Below are 21,113 nucleotides of genomic sequence, written 5' to 3' on the forward strand. Positions count from 1 at the left end.
TTGTTGCTAATTATGTGTCATGATGCTTGGTAAAAGAGAAGCTATGTGAATGGTCTAAGTCTTGTTCTGAGGTGGGCTTTCCTTTGATACTGTTCTTGATGGTTGGGGTCAGGTGTTCGTGTTTTTTAAGGAATCAGTATGCCTTGTTAATGCAGGCTTTATTTTGGGAAACAGCAGATTTTTAAAAGTTCACTCTAGAAATTTGCCTTACTTGAATTTTGTGCTACAAATGTTGAACACTGGCTGTGCCTGTCTCAGGTGCTGTAGTGCTTAGCATGGTTTAGGCATCAGCTGTCAAAGTCCTAAGGAAGGATTTTAGCATTCTAGAAATAACAGAACCATGAATTGTGAGAGATTCTAGTCTGAATCTGTATTAAGTGTTCCTGGGCAATATTAATTCCTAAAAGAACTGGCATCACCATTTTTGGCACTGCTGTGACACAAATCAGTACAAGTACTGCCAACTCCCTTCTACTTGCAGAGCACGTTTCGATACCTGCGGTTCAGCAGCTCAGAGAAAGAAGTTTTGAAGTGCTGGAGTGAGGCGCTGATTGTGCTGCTATTATTTGAGTGTACAAAGGGGAGACTCTACACTCTGTTTCGGGAGTGCAAATATTACTTTGAGTTTATTCTGCCCCACATCAACCATGCTTCTGTAGAAAAGTGATTTTGTTCCTATCTCTCTGGGAAACTACATTGTGAAGAGAGCGAGCTCAGTGTGTTATCCCTTCTCCCAGTCTGCGATCTCACCTCAGAGGGATTTTGTGTTGTTTCCCAGCACTGGGAGTGCTCGGTCGATCCCATCGAGCACGACGTGACGCTCGGCTGGTAGAAGCGATCCCGGCAGCGGCTCGGCCGTGCGGCGCTGGGTGCGCGCAGTGCCGGAGCTCCGTGTCCGGGGCGGGGGCGGCATGGGCACAGCGGGATGGGCGCACCGGGACGGGGCGGAAGCCGCAGAGCCCGCCCGGCTCCGGCCTCCCGGGGCTCCGGTGCCGCTGGCTCGGCAGCGCCTTCGCCGTCCTCCCGCCGGACGAGGTGAGTGGGGGAGCCTCGGCAGGCACCGCGCGGCTCCGCTCCTCCTTGGCCTGTCCAAGGGCTGTGTCCGGCGGCGGGGCAGCGTCCGCTGCCGCTTCTCCTCCGCCCGGCGGGGCTCGGCAGGCGGGCGGGAGCCGTGAGGTCCGGGAGNCCCTCGCTCGCGGCGCGGCCGCCGGCCCCCCCGGGGCCTGCCCGGGCCAGCCCGGCCCTGAGGGCTCCGCTCGGGGAGCGGGGAGCGGCAGGGGAGCCCGGGCTGCCGCCCCTGCACACAGGGCTCCGGGAAGTGCCGGCCGGATGCACTGTCCAAACCGAAGGTATTGACCGAGGGAGGTGTCTGTGCCACGTACGGATCCCGCCCAAGGGTTTGCCCGCAGTACCGCGTTGATTCAGGGTGGTACCAGTTGTGTACATTGCCAGATAACTCTGGTGTATTTCATCCTACTCAGAGGGCTTTTCAAGAGTTACCGCGTTGTCTCTGCCCTCCGGCAGTTTGTTCTGCACAGCAGGTGACTGTACTTAGACACTGTTTGCTTAGGTCTGGAAACTGACAGAAGTGTACTTTAAATTTTATAACCTCAGTGTCATGGAGTTTGAATTTTTTTAAACTTCGTATAAAATATTCCTTTACAAAGGGGAATTTATTCATAAAAATTTTAATCGGTTAAATAAAAAGTCTTACTGGAAATACAAATATGTATGCATCTCAGTAGTGTTGTATATGTTAGTCATCTGTAACAAAAAGCCCCCCTTTGTTTAAAAGATTATCAATTCTATTGATCACTTCAGTCTTGACTGCCAGACTCAGAGCCTGAGACAAAGCAGCCAACTTACAGGGTTTGGTTTCCTTTTTTAGCCAGGTTTGCTCAATCGCCTGGTCAGTTTGGCATCTGCTACTGTCATCTTGAGGCTTCTCAATGACAGAGCAAAGTAAAAATTAAGTTAGTTACGGAGAGCCTGAATTGCTATTTTTGTTGCGCTGTGGGAAGGAGCTCCTCCTCCTCGTAACTGCTATGGCCACTTAACTTGTGTCTTTTTTGGGGTGGGGTGGTACCAGAAGCAGCCTGGATATCTGTTCCTATTTTGAACCCTGTCAAACTAGGAACAAGGTATAATTGCCCTCTCTGTGACGTTTCCCCAGTGTCTGTGGTTCTAGATGACACACTGTGTTGCTTTGAGATAATTTCTTTTTGCTTTGCCAAGTTTGCTGCCTGGTTTGCCTGTTTGAAGAGCTGTTACCTAGTCCAAGGTTTTCCCGCTTTTGGAATCCATGTAGAGAATCATGTTCATGATATGAAATGTTGATCAGTTGCCTGCCAACACTTATGAGTTTCTTATACTAATATGTTCATTGTTGTGCCTGTCTTCTACAAAATCAGAAAGTGCCTCAAGTTTCTAAACTATAAAATGCTAGATTTTTTTCAGTCATGTAGAACATGGATTTATTCACTTGCTGTCTTACTATTCTCTGATTTTCCCTAAGACTCACTGAGATCATGTACCATAGGAAATAGTTCTGCTTAAAGAGAATCATATCACAAAACCACTGACAGTGATTCAGCAATTAAATTTTAGCATCAGTGACTAACTACAGTGGACTGACATTATTCAGCAGTGAAATGTATCTGGAAAAGAGACACTGAAGTGGGGAGAGAAGGAAAGTGAAGACAGCTATGGGAGCTTCCAACAAAGATTAGTTTAGCAGTCACTATTCCAGTAAATCTCCCATGAGGTAACTTTCTTTGCTTTATGCTTATCACTTAAACAAAAGTTTAAGGCCAGTTAGAAAACTGTGATTTTAAGGCCTGCACTTGATACTTGGATGGTTTTGTTATCTTAGAAGTGTGTTACAATCAGGAAAACAAACAAAAGTGCTCTAGTTATGGTCCAGACGTTATCTTCTGGTGCTTAAATGAAAATGAGACACTAATCCTTCTAAGTTAAAACAGCACTTTACAGCTGCTGTCATGGTCACTTTTCATCATAGCATTTTTAGGGACAGTCTAAAATAATTTTAACAGAGGCCCAAAACAATCTGACCAAGGTAAAAAAGGAAAATACAGAGCTGAGTGAAATTTAAATTTGAGATAAGTGCTTGTCATTTATATATCCCTGTAAAAATAAACGATAAATATTTTTATAATATATGGTTACTGTGTATTTTTACTATGCTATTAATTGTCAAAGAGAACTGTCTATCTCTGCCTACCACATGCAGAGCTTGGCTGTGGAAAAATGGTAGTAGTGCTAATTTTGAAAGAGCATGTGAAAGTTTGAATTTGAAGCATTTCCATTAAAATACATAGAAGGAGGTTTGGTGATGGCTTGTTTGGGGTTTTTCCTCAGGTATTTTTTTAATCTAAATGAAACTGCTGAAAGAGATACTTACCAAGTTTGTTTCAGTAAGCTGTTCTGTGCTGCTGTTGCTCAGAACTTCTTCAGAATAAACTTCTTCATTCAGAATGCTCCTCCAAAGGTGCAGCTTCTGCTTTCTCTGTCCTAATCAGTGAGGCAGGTTACATCCAGTATTTGCTAGAATAACCTGTGCTCCTAATGTTTCTAAAATGAAGGCTCAGGAACTGAACACATGCAGAATTCCTCTAACAACTTTTTTTAACTGGCTGAGCTTCAAAGAATGTACCCGGAGGAACAGCACCTGGGTAGGGTTTGTGAATTTCTCTTTCAGGTATGTGTACCCTATTTAGGAGTCCATTCAGTAGGAGCTCTGACTGAAACAGATGAGCAAGTGTGGAGATAGAAACTAAACTGCTGATTCTGTTTCTCATTTTCATGTCTTTAGTCTTTAACTTCTGTACCTTTCATTTTACCTTTTTTTTCCTTTATTTCTTTCATGAGCTAATATTCTTCTAAACAGTAGCATAGTTTGCTAAACTTAAGCAACATATTCAATTATCCCAAGTTTCTGAAGTGCTTTTGAATGGTTTTTATTCTATGAAGAATCTTCACATACCATATAAAGCTTGACCTTTATGAAGGGTTCACTCTGAATTGGATGTTTCTTAGTCTGTCACCAAAGGTGCTTATGTGAATGGATGTTCCTCTGAGATGAACTTCTAGGAAGTACAAACAGTTTGGTTCATTGATTTTTTTAAAATTTATTTGCCAATAGAAAAAAGCATCAATGTCCATGGTGGTAGAAGATGAAAATATCATTTACCAAACTGATTATTTCAGTAACTAATGTTTTAGTAGCACCTACATTGATACTCACACAAAGAAAACAAAAAGCCCTGTTCAGAATTTTAGATTCAGAAATCCCAGTAGTGGAAGTATTTGTTCAGTGTTTTTATTCACACCCACCTTTGATTAAAGGGGCTCTAATGTTTGAGGAAGGGATTGTATGCTTTGGTGACAAGGAGAAATAGACAAACTTTCTGTGAGACTGTGCTCCTCCAATTATAGAAGAATTCGATCAAGTTGAAGCCAAGTTGTGTAGTTAAATTATTTTGATTAGAATAATTCTGAACCATTTCCCCCTATTTTTCCCATTTTTTAAGGATTTTTTTTGTTTTGGTTTTAGTATTTTTACTTATTCTTTTAGATTTTTATGTTCTATAAGCAGTATTGTCAGGAAACACTTGAAACCTGTTTAACACTTGGATAGAAGAAAAGTGGATTTTAAAATACTTTTTTTTAAAAAAACTGAGGTCAAATATACTGTTGATACTAACCCAAATTAATTTTGTCTCTTATGATTGGAAAGGATTTTTGCTGATTTAGGATAATGACACTTTCACTTTTTTATAAAAGATTATTCTCTACTGTGTTGTTTAGATCAAGCTAACAAAAATTTCAGAGTTTTCTACTTGTTGGCTACATTAGCAAGGCTTTCTTGTGCGAGTTTTTGCAGACAGTCTGACATCAGAACCAGTGGGTGGCATAGTGTAACATAGACTGCATTGAATTCTCACACTGCCCATGTGATGTGGTTTGAAGTAGTGTGGCAGCTGCTTTTTGGCACTTGTAGAAGAATTCAGTAGTACATTTTAGTTTTCTGGTTTTTTTCTTCCCAAAAAAAAAAAAAAAAAGGATCCAACTTCTGATGTTTAGGGCTAGTTATTTCAAAGGGCTGTGAGAATCCAGACTACTATTAGTGAAAATAACACTAATGAATAGAAGATTAAACACTTTGCTAAACAGTCACCCCAGGGAGTTTAATCATGCCACATATTTCTTCATCATGTCCTGGAGGATTGAATAGTAGCTTGGTCTGTGTTTGCTGACACATTGCTATGCCATGAAAATGTGAGAGGCATTTGTGGGGAGTAAAGATTGTATTTCTGACTACAAAATTATCCTGGTAAAAACCCTAAGTAAAATACAGCTTTCATGGCAAAAGTTCTTTGGACAATGCAGCTTCTGTTCTGGAAACTGCTACTCTTTTGTGGGACAAAGAACTCTTCTCTTATTGTAAGCAATATCCCTATCAGATATTTTGTCAACAAAGCTACACTCAGCATTTGTCTATATCAAAGGGTTTTGCTGTATGCTTGTAGCAATCAAGCCTCTGTCCACCTGGTGTTTGCTGCACATAATATTCCAAGGCTGTCACTTGATCTTTTCTTAGAGAAACATCTTTTGTTTCTGTGCATGGCATGCTGGTAGAGTGTTCTAATGCACACGGAAAGGGTTAACTTGTGTTGCTGTCTTCCACAACCCACCTAACTCCAGGGAAGGTTTTTTCCTGGGGACAGACATATTTCATACAAGTGTTGTGGCAGCATTCTCCACATGTCTCTTGTTTCTAATGCCTCTTATGACATCATGTATTTCAAATATATGGATGGATGGAGGTATATATACAGCTGTTTGGTTTTGGCTTTTTTCCATTTGAGGAGGATATATTTATACTGCGTATTGATTTCTAGGCTTTCAGATTTACTAGTATCTTACATGCTTGTGCATGGTGCACTGCAAAACAGTAATGTGATTTTCTTTTTGATGGTGTTAGGAAATCATTCCTGGTTAGCAACCTGCAGAGGCTATAGTCCCTGCAATGCTGAGTGCTGATCTGTGCATATAGTTGGTGTTTTACACTGTGTATTGCATTTTCATGGCCAGGTTAGGGGGTGGGGATGACTGCACAGGTGGCCTCTGTGCTAAGAGATGTGGGGCTGCCCCCCCACCTTGTCTCATCCAGGGCTGAACACAGCTGGTTCCAGCCAGCTGTAGAATAGACCCACTGTTGGCCAAAGCTGAGCCACCCTGTGTAGCAGGTGGTGCCTCTGTGATGAGGTATTTAAGAAAGGGTAAAAAATACTGCACAGCAGCTGTGAGAAAGAGGAGTGAGAAAAATGTGAAACTCTGCAGAACCCAAGGTCAGTGAAGAAGGAGGGGAGGAGGTATTCCAGGCACTGGAGCAGATATTCCCCCTGCAGCTCATGGAGAAGACTGTAGTGAAGAATTTCTCTGCAGCCCATGAAGGACCACCCCAGAGGAGGCATGCACTCTGCAGCCTGTGCAGGAACCCAGGCCAGAGCAGGTGCATTTCCCCTGGAGAAAGCTGCAGCCTATGGAGCAAGATCCTGGCAGGAGCTGTGACCCCTGGATGGCCATGGTGGAGCAGTTTGTGCTGGAGTACTGCACTGTATAGAGAGTCTGTGCTGGAGTAGGGGAAAATTGTGCAGAGGAAGGAGTGCTGAAGTCTTACAAGCTAACCACAGCCCTTATTATTCATTTCTTCTGACCACTAGGTCAGAAGAGAGAGAAGAATTGGGAAGGGAGGAGTGAAGCTGAGCCAGGGGAGGTAGTTTGAGCCTTTGTTTCTCACCATCCTACTTACTTTTAATTGGCAGTAAATTCAAATTCATCATTGCAAGTCTATTTCACCTGTGGCAATAACTGGTAAGTGATCACGGTGTCCTTAGCTCAACCCATGTGATTTTCTATCTTTTTTTGTCCCCACTGTCATGCTGAGGATGGAAAGCAAGAGAGTGGCTGGGTTGGTGTCTGGCAGCCAGTCAAGACCAACCCACCAGACACTGTGTGAAAACAAGACATTTTTCAGTCTGGTAGTTTGGTAATTTGGTTGCAATTCTTTCAAAGGGAAGAAAGTTTTTATTTGTAGTGTTCCATATAAAGGTATCAGTATTGTAGTTCAAATGTTTCAGCAGTAAGGAAAAATGTAAAATAATATGTGACACAGAAGTGGACTGGTTTGTTTGGTTTGGTTTTTTTGAAATTTTCTGAGTTGAGAAGCATGTTTTTGGTACCTTTTAGTATGATCTAATATGCTTCCCCTCTGCATTCTTTTAACAATAACTCTATGGTAAAAACACTGTAGTTTGAATGTATGGGTTTATTAAGCTGGCATAAACTTTGAAAAACAGTATAATGTGAAGAAATCTAGATGCTTAGTTTCTCCTACAGATTCTTGAAGAAAAGCAGGTAAGGGGTGGGGGTTTTTGTTTTCTCTGACTTGTATCTCTTCCTGAGTATATATTATTCCAGTTAAGATGTACTTGTATTTCAGAGGAATAAATAGAAAAGTAGTTTTTTGCAATTTTGTGGTCAGTAGTTAGCAAGTGGGAAGTGTGGCTTTGAGCTAGATGCTGTTTATTTCTCTTCAGGATTCACATACATGTAATTTAGACAAAAATGAAGCTATTCCCTGAATAGCTATTTTAGCTATTCAGGCTGATGGCAGACGGTATCCCCTTGTAAACTGCCAGTTTGGCAGAGAGAATTTAATTCAAATCACTTGGATTTGGTGGTCCTCAAATGTCTTTCATAATTTTGTCTTTGAAAGCAAATGAATAGTTACTTGTCTGTGAAAAAAATAATGGCAGAAACTTGAAAATTGTTGAAATAAGTTGATTGAAAAGTCTTTCCTATATTTTAGTTCACTTTCCACATGGCTCTCTCTGACATGCAGCTTGAACTAATGTGTTGATGCCACCTGTTCTTCTTCTGTCCCATCATTGAATTAAAATTCCCTGCTTCCCTAAGACTTTATTCTAATTTTAAGCAAACTACTTGGAAGAAAATAAACTTGAAGTAGTGGCACTGTGTAGAAATAATGTTTTATTCTTGATGGTATGCCTGATTTCTGGTTCTTCTATATGAAGCAATATATTTAACAAATAAAACCCAAAGCAAAAAGAAGGGAAAGGGCATTTTGGGTATCTTATAGATAGGTTTGATGTATCTTTAAGTGATGTAGCATGCATAACGTTTGACTTTTGGGAGCTGTGGATTAATTCCTTCCCATTAATTTCTTATGGCTTTACATAGTTGAATATACTAGATGTCTAAATTAATACTATTTGTTTTACTTTACAGGTGTTACAATTTCAAGAAATGCTGTGACATATTTGATGAACAACTGTTCTTCAACAAGAAGAACAAACTGTATTTGTTGTGTGAAAATTTTTAAAACTAGAATGGCCTTGAAAAAGACACCTAAACTATTTAAGACATTTTTTCACTGGAAACTCTGGAAGTTTAGCATTATTGTGTTTGTCTTTCTGGTATTTTTATTTTTATTACAAAGAGAAGTGGGTGTTCAAGATTTTAAGGATGAAGCAGGGATTGAGCCAGTTGTTGGAAAGAAAAGTCATGTATTAGGTCTTGTGTTAAATGCTATGAACAATATCAAAGGTGCAAAGCCAAAAATGCAGATAAAAGCACCCATTAGGCAAACTAAGGTTCCTGGAGAGAGACTCTGCTTGCCAGGGCACTATACTCCAGTGGAACTGAAACCCTTTCTAGATCGGCCCCTTCAAGATCCCAATGCTCCTGGAGCTTCTGGCAAAGCATTTAAAACCATCAACTTAAATTCAGAAGAACAGAAAGAAAAACAGGCTGGAGAAGAGAAACACTGTTTTAATGCATTTGCAAGTGATAGGATTTCTTTACACCGAGATCTTGGACCAGACACTCGACCTCCTGAGTAAGTTGAAATGTGTATGTCCTGATAGTTGAAAAACTTCTCAGAAATTCAGCCTGCAAAGTGATTTGAGTTCAGCTAGGTGATAGTTTAGGAAAGTCTCCTAGCTATACATAATGATTGGCTGTACATAGTGATCCACAGTGCCAAAGCTAAGAATGTTTAGAAAAGCTCACTTCTTTCATGGTTTTGAATTCAAAGTAACCATATTTAAATAAGGTGTTCTGATTTTGCCTTTAAGGCTAAAATTTCTGAGTAACTTTCAGGAAGCGTGCTTAGTTCTACTTAGAATAAAAATGTGGTTTCAACATTTTTCCAATTAAAACACCACCCTCCTGCCACTTTTTTAGCATTCAGTGTTAATAAAACTACGTAATTTAATTTAATAAATTAGGAATTTAGGCACAATTTAATAAATTTGGATTTGTAAACTTGGGGGAACAAGGGAATGGAAGATCTCAGCAGCAGTCTTTGAAGAATTGAAGAATTTTTTAAATGTAGACTGTAGACTTGGGCAGAGTGGGTTTTAGTCATGAGCAGTCTCTGTCAGTGTCAGGTGAAATGCTGTCAGCCAGCTGTGCCAGAAGTGGCTGAACTTACTGAGCCGCTGCTGATACACAGTGCAGCTCACCATAACCTCTCCTAGAGCACAACTGGGGAGGCTTTGCTTGTGTATTCTGTGAGGCAGTGACTGTGGTTATTACCTTGGGGTGTCCTCCAGGCCCTAAACAGTAAGTGTGCAACTTATGAATACAGCATTGTCATCTTGACTTGCCATTGGATCTGAAGTTATGTTTAGGATACGTGAGTCTTGAAATACTGTGGGTTTAAAATTGTATCCCTTGAATGGGACCTGCTGCCCTAAGCCTTACATAGCACTTCTACAGAGCTTTGAAATTTGAATTAGATGGGCTATATTTTCCTTGCAAACTCTGAATTTTTCTAATAAATATTCTTCTTTGTGTTCTTAGGTTTCAGCAGTGACTTTTGAGTTAGCTCAGTCAGTACCTTCTGGTCTCAATAAAATAATATTTTTTCCTGAAGAAGGCCTTGGTATTATATGAAATGCACTCAAATGTGTGTGAGGCAGGCAGAAGCAAAACTAAGTTGTTCAATTCTCAATCATTATATTAAAAAAAATATTCTGAACAGCTGCTTCAGTTGAAGTACCTATCTTTGCACTCCAAAGCTAGGATAGAGAGCTGAAAAGCAGGACAATTTAATGTCCATAGTTATAAAGTTTTGTACTAGAAAGAAGCGTTTAAGAGTTAGAGTAAAAAATTGTTGTCCATTTTGTAACGCCTGACACTTTCTAATTTGTAGATGTATTGAACAAAAGTTTAAGCGCTGCCCGCCGTTGCCAACCACAAGCATTATCATTGTTTTCCACAATGAAGCGTGGTCAACTCTGCTCAGAACTGTCCACAGTGTGATGTACACATCTCCTGCCATACTGCTGAAAGAGATTATTTTGGTGGATGATGCCAGTGTAGATGGTAAGAAATCTTCCTGCTTTTGCTTCTGTTTTTGTTTTTAATTGAAGAGGTTAGGATTGCAGATAAATTGCCTAAGGTCTCTTTATCACTATTTACACTTTTTTACAAGTCTGTATTGAGTATATGGAAGCACTTGGATGTGAAGTATGCTGAGTAGTACAGTTTAATACTTAGGATGGGCAGAATAAAAAAGATAATGTGGGATGTTTCATGCGAGGTGTGGGTTTCTTTCTTAAAATCGGAACACTTAATTTTGGCTTCTGTTGTTGTTGTAAATACTGTAGCCTTTGAAAACTGTGTAAATGTGTCATCATTAAGGAAAGAATTTGCATGTTCTGCAGATAATATGAGATCCATTTACTATGAAAATGGAATTGGTATTCAAACGGTTAACACTGCAGCAGAGATGTACTAGCACATCCTTTCTTGTTCAGAATTATTTTAATGTTCCATCTCCTGTTCTCTGCTGGTCACCTCTTCCTACACCCTTACCCCCAAAATACTCAGGTCCTAAAAATAACCTTCAGCAGATGAGAATTTTTATGGCTTTGATGTAGAGATAATTTCTGGGATTAGTGTGAATTGTTTATCTTGTTCACTTAACAGTGTAACATTTTGGGCAGTGGCATGTGTATACCCTGAATATCCTGACACTGATTTCTCTTTCTAGAGTACCTGCATGATAAACTAGATGAATATGTGAAACAGTTTCAGATAGTTAAAGTGGTCCGTCAGAAGGAAAGAAAAGGTCTGATCACTGCACGGTTGTTGGGAGCTTCAGTAGCAACAGGAGAGACCCTTACCTTCCTGGATGCTCATTGTAAGTGTAACCTGTAAACATGTCAGGTCTGGTTTATAATGCTGTTGTCTTTAATTTAATGTTGCAGATTTTTAATGAATTATAAATGTTAGCAATATATCATCTTTCCTATTGCTATTTCATATTATTGAAAGTACAATTAACAATGCTATTTTAAAATAGTCCATATTGGCTTGCTGGACATGTTAAAACATACCCTTTGTACTACTTTATAGCCAAGCCAAAATTCAGTGTTCCCATTTTCTCCACAGGTGAATGCTTTTATGGCTGGTTAGAGCCATTATTGGCAAGAATAGCTGAGAATCCTGTCGCCGTTGTAAGCCCTGACATTGCTTCTATCGATCTCAATACCTTTGAATTCAGTAAACCATCTCCTTATGTGCATAGCCACAACAGAGGAAATTTTGATTGGAGTTTGTCATTTGGATGGGAGTCTCTTCCTAAACATGAGAATAAAAGAAGAAAGGATGAAACCTATCCAATTAGGTAAATTTAATTTGAATACTATTTAAATCCTTCTGTTTTCACAGAGTTTATCTTACGAACAATAGTTTGTAAATAAATTAGTTCTTCAGATAAGCGTAATGAGACATCTTAGTATCTTCGATGTTTTTTTTATACTTTCTTTACAAACCACATTTTAAAGCATTCATAAAAATATAGCCTCCTTAAGGTAGTAATTGCTCTGCATTACTTCTTCTATATACAGTGGAAATTGCTTATATTCCTAGGGGGGAGGCATGGAGGAGGATTAGAAAGGTATTTTCAGAGACAGTACAATGATTCTGTCTTCTCATTCACTTTACTTGAAAGAATGACAAAAAGGGTCAGAGCACCCAAATACCAGACTTATACAGTAGTGCATTTGATAATAATTGGACCTGCTTTGTCCACAGACAGTTACTGGTCTGTAGGAGTTGTACTTTTGCTTGATTTCCTCCATACAGAGAAAATCTGTTTGTTTTCCTGATGCTTTCTTTTATGCCAGCAATTGTTAGTCTGAACAAGTTCTTAATAAATGTCAAGTGAGACTCTGTGTGAACATATTTAAGTGCTAGAAGTGTTATCTATGCCAGGAATATGCATCACAGTAGTGAAATACGAACAACTGCATGGAAAATTCCTAGAACAGTTGCACCATGATTTCACATCTATATTTAAAAAAACGTTCTGTCTTTCTCAGTAAAATTTTGTTTTTGCAGAACACCTACTTTTGCTGGAGGTCTCTTTTCAATATCAAAAGACTACTTTGAACACATTGGAAGCTATGATGAAGAAATGGAAATCTGGGGAGGTGAAAATATAGAAATGTCTTTCAGAGTAAGTTTAGTTCCTTAATTAGCAACTGTCTCTATGCTGATAGTGTACAGAGGATTTGAGAATAAATTAGTATTAGATATTGACTCCTCTGCTCAATCAGCCAACTAGGACAAGGAAAATTGAGTTACTAATTACCTATGAAATAAAATACAAGCATGCTCACTAAACTGTTTTTAATGTTTTTTTTAAAATGTTTTTAGGGTTGCTATCTGAAAGGTGTGTTTCCAGAGCTTATATGATTAGGAAATTCACTAATGGCATGCCTGATATATGTACTCTTGCTAGTGGTTTGATGTGTTCTGGTAACCAATAGTATTACTGAATTTTTTTCCACTCCCTGGATTCTAATTGCAGTGCACTTACACACTAAATGTTATTATTAGGTATGGCAATGTGGTGGACAGTTGGAGATCATGCCTTGCTCTGTTGTTGGCCATGTCTTTCGCAGCAAGAGTCCCCATACTTTCCCAAAAGGTACTCAGGTGATCACACGTAATCAAGTTCGCCTTGCAGAAGTGTGGATGGATGAATACAAAGAAATATTTTACCGAAGAAACACAGAGGCAGCAAAAATTGTGAAACAAGTAGGTGGTGGTGGTGGTATTAGAAATCACACTTGCTGCGGTGAAAGTTTTGGTGAGCAAAAGTTATTTATTGACAAAGTATGTAAGGGTTCTAGATGTTTTAATGAAAAGACTGTTTTGTTCGCTTAAAGCTGCAGTCCCAACAAACATGAAAAAACCTAAAGTGTTTGGGTGATGAATGTTGATTTTGTATGGTGAGGTTTTTAATTGGTGCTTTTTTTCATACATTCTCCTGGCTTGTTTGCCTTGTGTGGATGCAGGAACTACCAGAAGAACATGAGAGAAACTAATGGATGTAGACAATGTAAACTAACTTATTTTCTGGAGTGAGAAAAATGTCTTCTTAGTTTCAAGTTGCTTAGTATTCTTACTGAAAAAGCAGGTTTTGTGGTTCTTTAGCAGCAGAACAAAAGTTACCTGATGATGGATAAAAATCCTGTCTCTATCTGCTTAAAAAGTCAGTTATTTTCAAGTAAATAAATATTTGGGGTTGAGGTTGAGTGTTGGCTTGTTTATTTTGTACATTTTCTGCCCAGATAGAATTCTAAGTTTTCTTTTAGAAGCTATTTTTCCCCCTTCATATGATAAATTTTTGTGATTGTTGTATCACTGAAAGCATTACGTTTCCTAGGCATATTCAGCAGCTAAACAGCTGAATTTTGTTTGGGAGATTCTACATAGTACTGGATATTATGCTAATTATTTAATTAATCCAGTTTGTTGTTTCAGTGTACATTTTTAGTGAGATCAGTTGGCTTTATGGCTGTAATCAGTGTTCTTACTTGGACTTTCCCTCTTCATGGCACTCTGTTAAAACTTTCTGGGGACTAAAGATACTTATGTGTTTTCAATCTTGCAATATATTTTTCTTGCAAGTCCTTTGAAATGCTGCAGACAGGATATCAGTGGTGTTATGACACTGAAAGACAGCAGTAACTGCTGTAGTACAGCATAAACAAGAAAAAAAGCAACAAAGGAAGCTTAAAACTTGCCTAGTACTACACAGAATATCATAGTTTTACATGTGAAAAATGAATGTTAATATGTTTATCTTCCATCCTTCTTTACCTCCTTTCCTTTAACAGAAAACATTTGGAGACATATCAAAAAGACTTGATTTAAGGCAGCGCCTGCAGTGTAAAAATTTTACCTGGTACCTCAGTAATGTTTATCCAGAAGCATATGTGCCAGACCTGAATCCTTTGTTTTCTGGATATGTAAGTTTAATTTTAATTACTTCCTATGTTCTTCTTAGTCCAGGAAGTTTGCTAATCTCTTGTACTACCTTAGCCATAGCTTTTAGACTTCAGTTAATTTTAACTGCTCTAGGGTTTTCTGTCACTACTCTGGACAAAGAATCTGTTCTGCACACCTTTTATAGCTTTGTCAATAGCTGTGTCATTTTCATTTTTCATTTATGTCAAAAGTAATTTTCCCTGCCAAATAACTTTAGACATTGCATTGCTAAAACAAGCAAAAAAAGTAGTAGCTCTCAGTTTGAGGTGAACATGAATTTTCAGCATGTAGCTACAAATAAAACTTTCCCTTCCTCCTGTTTTAAATATTTTACGTGTATCTGTTCAAACTGTGATTTGAATCACAGTAACATTGTACAGAGCAGGCTAATAATTCCATGTGTGACTGTAGTTACTAGGCTTTTAGTTCGAAAAGATAACCTGGGGAAACAGGGTTTTTAGATTTGAGCATAGCAGAAAGTAAAAATGAAAGAATTGCTGTAATTGTTGTTAAACTACAGGTGACTTTTGTCTATGACTGAGAGAGTTTGAGCTTCTCCAGTCATTTCACTGAGCTTTTTTATCCTGACAACACCCTTTCTTTAGTTAAAAAATATAGGTAACCGCATGTGTCTGGATGTTGGTGAAAATAACCATGGTGGCAAACCCTTGATTATGTATTCTTGTCATGGACTTGGAGGAAACCAGGTAAAATATTTAATACCTGATTTTTATTCTTTCTTCTGTTGTAGCTTTACTGTAAAAAAACTTTTAATTAATTTTAGAGAAATTGACTAATTTTTAATATACAATTTCTCTATCTCATTTTTCCTTTATTTTCTTAAACAGTTAATTCCTATATGTATTTTTAAAGAAAAGTTCCATACCACTCTTCATGTCATGTCCTGTTTCTAATGTTTTAACTTCAATATATAAATTCAGATTTCAAACACACTTGCACTGCTTCACTTGCCCTCTCTTTTCTATGCAAAACCTTTTCATGCCACCCTTACTTCTGTCTTATAAGTGTTGTCTTCTTAATTCTTCCTCTCCTTATGCTTCCTCCTCTTGCTTCTTTCTCTGTCACCAGGACTCGCACTGTCAAGGAAGATGTTGGTTGGAATCCAGCCAATGGGAGACCAGGTGCCCAGGCCTGAGCCACCTTCCCTATCACGCTAGCAGCCTCACAGTGTGAGGTCAAAGTGGCCTATCCTGTACTGGCTAATGCAAGTGAATAATGTGATTCCATTTGTTCAAGAGGAGCTCTCTTTGGTCCATAGCTCTTGGAGGCAGCCATGATGCTCTGTTCCTTCTGCAATATGACTTGCAATAGATTTCAGATACTCAATTGTTCCATCATAACTGTAATACTAACAAAAAGAACATCTCCTTCCCTGCCCAGAAATGCACATTTCTCTGTTGTTTAAAAGTGATCCTTAATAATTAAAGGTCAGCAAAGCTCTAAAAATTTTTATTAGAATATAATTGTTATCTTATGGGGGGAGGGTGCTAATACATTTTTTTTTTCAATCTTAAAAAACATCCATGGCACATTGATGGCACTGTGAAAATTGAGACACATAATCCTAGTCAGGTGATACTTTCTTCCTGATAATTTTTTGTGAGCCATGGCATGCTGTCTAGATTAAGAACTACCCTATTATGTTAGCTTCTTACGGGATTGAATTTGGGGTTTTATTTGATTGTGGATTAATACTATTAGCCTTTTCACATTGTCACAGTCATTAATTTGGGAACCCTGTAGAAAGACATTGTATAAAGAGATCTACTGTATGTTTCTATTGTTCTCTTAAGTTATCTTGGGCTATACTAAAATTCTATTCTTTCGTTTTTTGTTTTCTCTCCTGCTACAAAATAACAGTCTGAATCCCTGTAAATGCCAGCCTTCAGAGACCTGATTTTGCTGATAATGCTTAAGAGATGCATATCTGCTTACTTAACCCTTCTCATTACAATGCTCTGTTTTCAGTTGTCCTCCCTTCTTTACCAGACTCTCAGCAGTGTAGGCTGATATTTCCCATGCTGCCATCTTTGTCCATATATTTGAAATGGGAGTAGAAAAGAGTTGTAGAGTTGTAGAGTAGAAAAGTAGTTTTCAGAGTTGTACATCAGTTGTGTATTATTCTTTCTTTTTAGAATATTGGAGGCTGGGAGCATGCCCATCTCAATATCCAAAATTAATAAAGTTCTAAACATAGCTTTCAAGTCATTATTTTCAGGGCTTGCAGAGATGTTGAAGTTCCAAAAATAAAAGGACAGATGAAGTCAGATTGGCAGATGAAGAGTAAATTACTATGTCTGAGAGCTAAATGACTAGGCAGGTTACTCCTTCTCTACCTGTTTTGAGGACTAATGTTGGTCCTAGGGATTTAAGAGTGGGATGCCTGTTTGTTCCTCAGTGCTGTTCCCATGGTTCCCAAGGTAGCAAGGAGGTGATTGCTGACCACTGGAAAACAGAAGGCCAAGGGGGGTAACTGAGCCTGGCCTTCATGTTCAAAGGAAAGATATGATGAGGGTGGCTGACATCCAGAGGCAAGAAACAGTGAGATGTGATGTTGGGGACTCTGCTGGTAAATGTGGGAGAAAAGGAAGAGACCAAATGTTAGGTTAGGGCTGAAGGAGTAAAAGAATAGCTGTGTCTCTAACTTTTAGAAGTAAATCCCTGTTAGGATCAGAATTATAGCTGAGTCTCACGAGTACTCTGCTGTCAGGAAATCATGGTAAAATGCGCTCACAAAATACATGCTTATAATTTTCTAATGGTTATCTCACAATAGGCTATATTGTATCCTGTTGTTCATATTTATTGTCTAGATTGAGCAGCAAAAGTTGCTGTTTTGTGTGACAACTTTTCTTTTTGGTTGCTCTAAGAAAAACCAAAATCTAGCAACAGAATTGAATGCAGATTTTTACTTAAGAAATGCCAAAATTTAAGTTATCTTAACTATCTCTACTCTTCACTTTGTCTTCTTGAATTATATATGGTCTGTGTGGGACTAAGATTTTGCATCACACGTGCAGCAAATGTTATTTCCAATTTATACATACAAGTATAAATTAGTATTGCATTACTATTAAAAACTGCTTTTAGTTTTGTAAACACTTTCGAAGTGTCTATGCTAAAAATCAGAGGAATTATTCTGTAGTCTCAAATTTTTTAATAAGAAATTTATTATTTTGTGTATGAGAATTTGAAAGGCTTAATTTAATATTAATTTAATAATTTCTTTGTGTTTGTTTACCAAACTTTTTTAAAAATTATTTAAATAGTACTTTGAATATTCTGCACACCACGAAATTCGCCATAACATTCAGAAGGAGCTTTGTCTGCATGCTTCCAAGGGACCTGTGCAGCTTCGTGAGTGCACCTACAAAGGCCAGAAAACCTTTGCTGTTGGGGAAGAGCAGTGGCTGCACCAGAAGGTACATATCCTGAGCAGTGAAATGACCTTTTTATTAGTTAATTTTGGATTTTCAATAAAAGCAAAAACACCAACAAAAGAAAAACTCTGAACCCAAAAAAATGTTAGTTTTGGCCAGAAAATTGAGATAATTTCGGCTTTTCAGTTACAGATCAAAACTTGATGTCACTAGTAGGAATGTCACTTAAAAAACCAGTTGATATCCTTTAGTATGTTTGTCTAGACATCCACCTGGAAGTCAATTCAGATGTTTTGTATTTTTAAAATAATTCACAAAATTTTCCTGACAAAGCAAGTAGGCACTTACACACTACTTATGTATTTTCTAGCCCCCTCTGCACCCACCTGTATGAGCTTACTCTTTAGCACCCAGCTTGGGGGAAGAACTGTGGGGGGAGCTAGCATGTTCATTGTTTGGTCACTTTTCTTTTCCTCCTTTTTTTCCTCACTTTAGGATCAAACTCTATACAATGAAGCACTACATATGTGCCTTACAGGAAATGGAGAGCATCCGAGTTTGGCATCCTGTAATCCATCAGACCCTTTCCAGAAGTGGATTTTTGGCCAGAACAATTAAGACTTGATATTATAGGCCAGAATAATTTTATTAAAAGAACCATTCTGAATTGTGTCATATGCATATACTGGATTTTAATGTGATTGTTTAAATGCAAAATGTTTAAAGAGTTTCTTTTCCCTCTTAAGTTGGATATAAAATGTGTCATAAGAGATTCCCTGGGACTCTGGTATACCAAAGATAATTGGGATCCTGGTTATATTTTGTTTACAATATTTCTATGATAAGACTTTATATGTTGACCACTGATTTATGGATCTTGTTTGTTCTCTTATCTTAGGGGCCATATGTGGGGGTTTATTTTGAGATACTGTAAGTACTTCTGAAGACGACTAATTTTCTCTGTAGTGTTGTGAGAAATTATTGTCTGCTGTCTAAAACCCAATACACTTTATATATATGGTTTATATGCTCAAATGGCTGACTTTATTTTTTGCAATAATTTACTCCGTGAACTTTCTCTATTTTTTAAGTTTCTTCATTTGAAAAATTAGACCATCAGGTCAAAGCCAAATAGGATATGACCTTGTGCTCGGCTTCTAGAAAGTCAGTTGTAGATTAAAAAAGTAATTTCACTAAAATATGTATTTATGATTATTTTAATGGAAAATCTGCTTATTTTGATACTAACCTTTTGTTTAGCCAGAAATTCTTGTACACGTTTTTATATTTCGTGGACTTTAAAAATTATTATAAAGTTTTATTGTAGTAGGCTTCTGAGCTGCTTAACATTCACACATTTTTTCAGCATTTTGTTCACTATTGCTTTTAAACTACATGTTCTCTAGTAAACTTCTGCCCCTACCTTCTAGTGATTTATGCAATATTTACATCACAAGTTTCTAATGTTATCCATACATAACTTCTTGTGCCAACACTTGCATATTAATATTTTTTCTTGTTTCTGTTTCCCCTTTTACAAAGGACTGATTTCAGATTTATCAGTCTGAGTGAGACCTTGGCCTTCTTAACTATTCTGCTGATAGAAAATAATATAGCAAATAGAAATTCTATATTATAGAAAATAATACGGCATCATCAAATGTATAATCAACTTGTTAAAATTTATAAAGTGAAGACAAAAGTATTTGGCTGCATGATCAAATATAAAGCTGAGAATAAATTTGAAGAAGTGGGTATTAAAGGCTGAATAGGACAAAAATACACTAATAATAAATATGTTCTTTTGTCCTAGTAAGTAAGTAATATCACTACAGATAAGTGCTAATTTAAGTCTGGTGGGTTAATGGGTGATGATATGGTTTTTGTTTTTTTTTTTTTATTTCTGTGATGGGGAAGGAGCCTGTTCATAATTTAATGGTACCTGACTAATGAGTTCAGTTTCTGAATAAAAGCAAGAAAAATTCTTTTTAGTACTTATAAGTTATCTAAAAGACAAGTGTATAAACAAGGACCAGTGATAATTTTCCAGAAGCTTTAATGTTAATTTATTTTTCAGGCTTGATAATGCCTTTGAGTTGTGCCTCAGCTTTTGTAAGGCTTTTGGAGACACCTGCTGAGAGTATCCCAGGAAATAAAAGCTGTACGACTTGAAATATAACTTGATACAGAGTGAACAGAAATTGCTGGAAAGACTGTACCAGGAAGGGTTACTTATGCCACTGGGACTGGAAGGTTGTGTAGAACAACACTGCACAAAGATCTGCCTGCATCCTCTGATAAATATTTTAATTTGGTAATGGAATGCAACGTATTACTACTTTTGCAGGTCAAACCAGTATTTGAAGGCCAATACACGCACTTGATAAAACTTGATAAAACTTGGGAGTTAAGGAAAAACATAATGCAGGTCAGTGGGAAAATTGTTGAATATGAATAGAGGATGGGAGATTACACAGAGAGCAGCTGTGTTGTGTTGAACCCTGGGTATGGAATGGAAACTCAGTGTCCAAGGAACCTGTTCTAGAAGACAAGGTATTTAGCATACCAGTTTAAAAGCACTTGTTCTTTTAGTTCTCAGTTCATGTTATACAGAAAATGCATTATTTTTAATATCACTAAAGGATCATTTCTTCATGCAATCTGTTTCTCTTAGAAGCTTAGAAGCTTGTCATACTGCACTGCAGAAACATCATTTATCTACTGATTATCAGTTGGCTTTTTGCTATTTGTTTGAGATTTTTATTTTTAAGAGCCGACATTTCAAACCAGGGTAGAATTTAAACTGTAAGGAAACTAGTGTTCTGTTGCACTTGGAAGTAGGAACCTCTTCCTAAGCAATGCTAGAGAAGCTCCACTTTGTATTTTTTGGTTTTTTTGCAGATATAGCAATATACGTAAGTTTTTTTTTGCAGAGATTAGGTATAGCAATTCACCTAGTTATTATATTTTGTATTTAGTTCTAGATATAGAAAGGGAAATTAATTCTGTGATTTTAAAATGGTCTTTTAAAGATTTTCCTTTCATTTTTTGAGACTTCTTTTCTGGTCTAACATAGGTCACTATTACAAAATACATATTATATATAATTTTTTTATGGTATGTTAACTCTCATAGTTCCTTATACTGTGACATTTTAGTCTGTATTTTGCAGTACCTAGTACAGCAGTTCAGTCTTACTTGGACTCTCTGCAACCTGCCAGAAAAGAGGGAAGCAGATCTATAAGTAGAGCAAAATTTTAAGTGACATTTTTTGTTCTGTTTGAGGAGCTAAAATTAATGTGTAGGTCACTGTGA

General features: G+C 37.7%; 1 protein-coding gene across 4 annotated transcripts; it reads left to right on the forward strand.

Annotated features, from left to right (window-relative positions):
• The first annotated feature begins 951 nt into the window (after positions 1-951).
• On the forward strand, positions 952-18,833 carry GALNT3 (polypeptide N-acetylgalactosaminyltransferase 3). Of its 4 annotated transcripts, none has more exons than XM_039702690.1 (11): positions 952-1,035; positions 8,335-8,944; positions 10,265-10,437; positions 11,108-11,257; positions 11,509-11,743; positions 12,460-12,577; positions 12,961-13,161; positions 14,247-14,378; positions 15,003-15,104; positions 17,688-17,840; positions 18,294-18,833. In XM_039702690.1, exons 2-11 carry the CDS (start codon positions 8,370-8,372, stop codon positions 18,414-18,416), a joined length of 1,962 nt encoding a protein of 653 aa, XP_039558624.1. In that variant the 5' UTR covers positions 952-1,035; positions 8,335-8,369; the 3' UTR covers positions 18,417-18,833. The 4 variants fall into 4 exon arrangements, with proteins under 4 accessions (XP_039558624.1, XP_039558647.1, XP_039558638.1 ...); XM_039702697.1 differs by lacking the exon at positions 952-1,035 and adding an exon at positions 1,284-1,349; XM_039702713.1 differs by lacking the exon at positions 12,961-13,161.
• The last annotated feature ends 2,280 nt before the right edge of the window (positions 18,834-21,113 follow it).

The sequence above is a fragment of the Passer montanus genome, unplaced genomic scaffold (assembly GCF_014805655.1).
Source record: "Passer montanus isolate IOZ18808 unplaced genomic scaffold, ASM1480565v1 scaffold1, whole genome shotgun sequence".
In the NCBI taxonomy this organism is placed as follows: Eukaryota; Metazoa; Chordata; class Aves; order Passeriformes; family Passeridae; genus Passer; species Passer montanus.

Coding starts and splice junctions, on each gene's coding strand:
- GALNT3 (XM_039702690.1), top strand. CDS start 8,370: ATGAACAACTGTTCTTCAACAAGAAGAACAAACTGTATTTGTTGTGTG. Junction 11,258..11,508: donor TACCTTCCTGGATGCTCATT/GTAAGTGTAACC, acceptor TTTTCTCCACAG/GTGAATGCTTTTATGGCTGG. Junction 14,379..15,002: donor ATCCTTTGTTTTCTGGATAT/GTAAGTTTAATT, acceptor CCCTTTCTTTAG/TTAAAAAATATAGGTAACCG.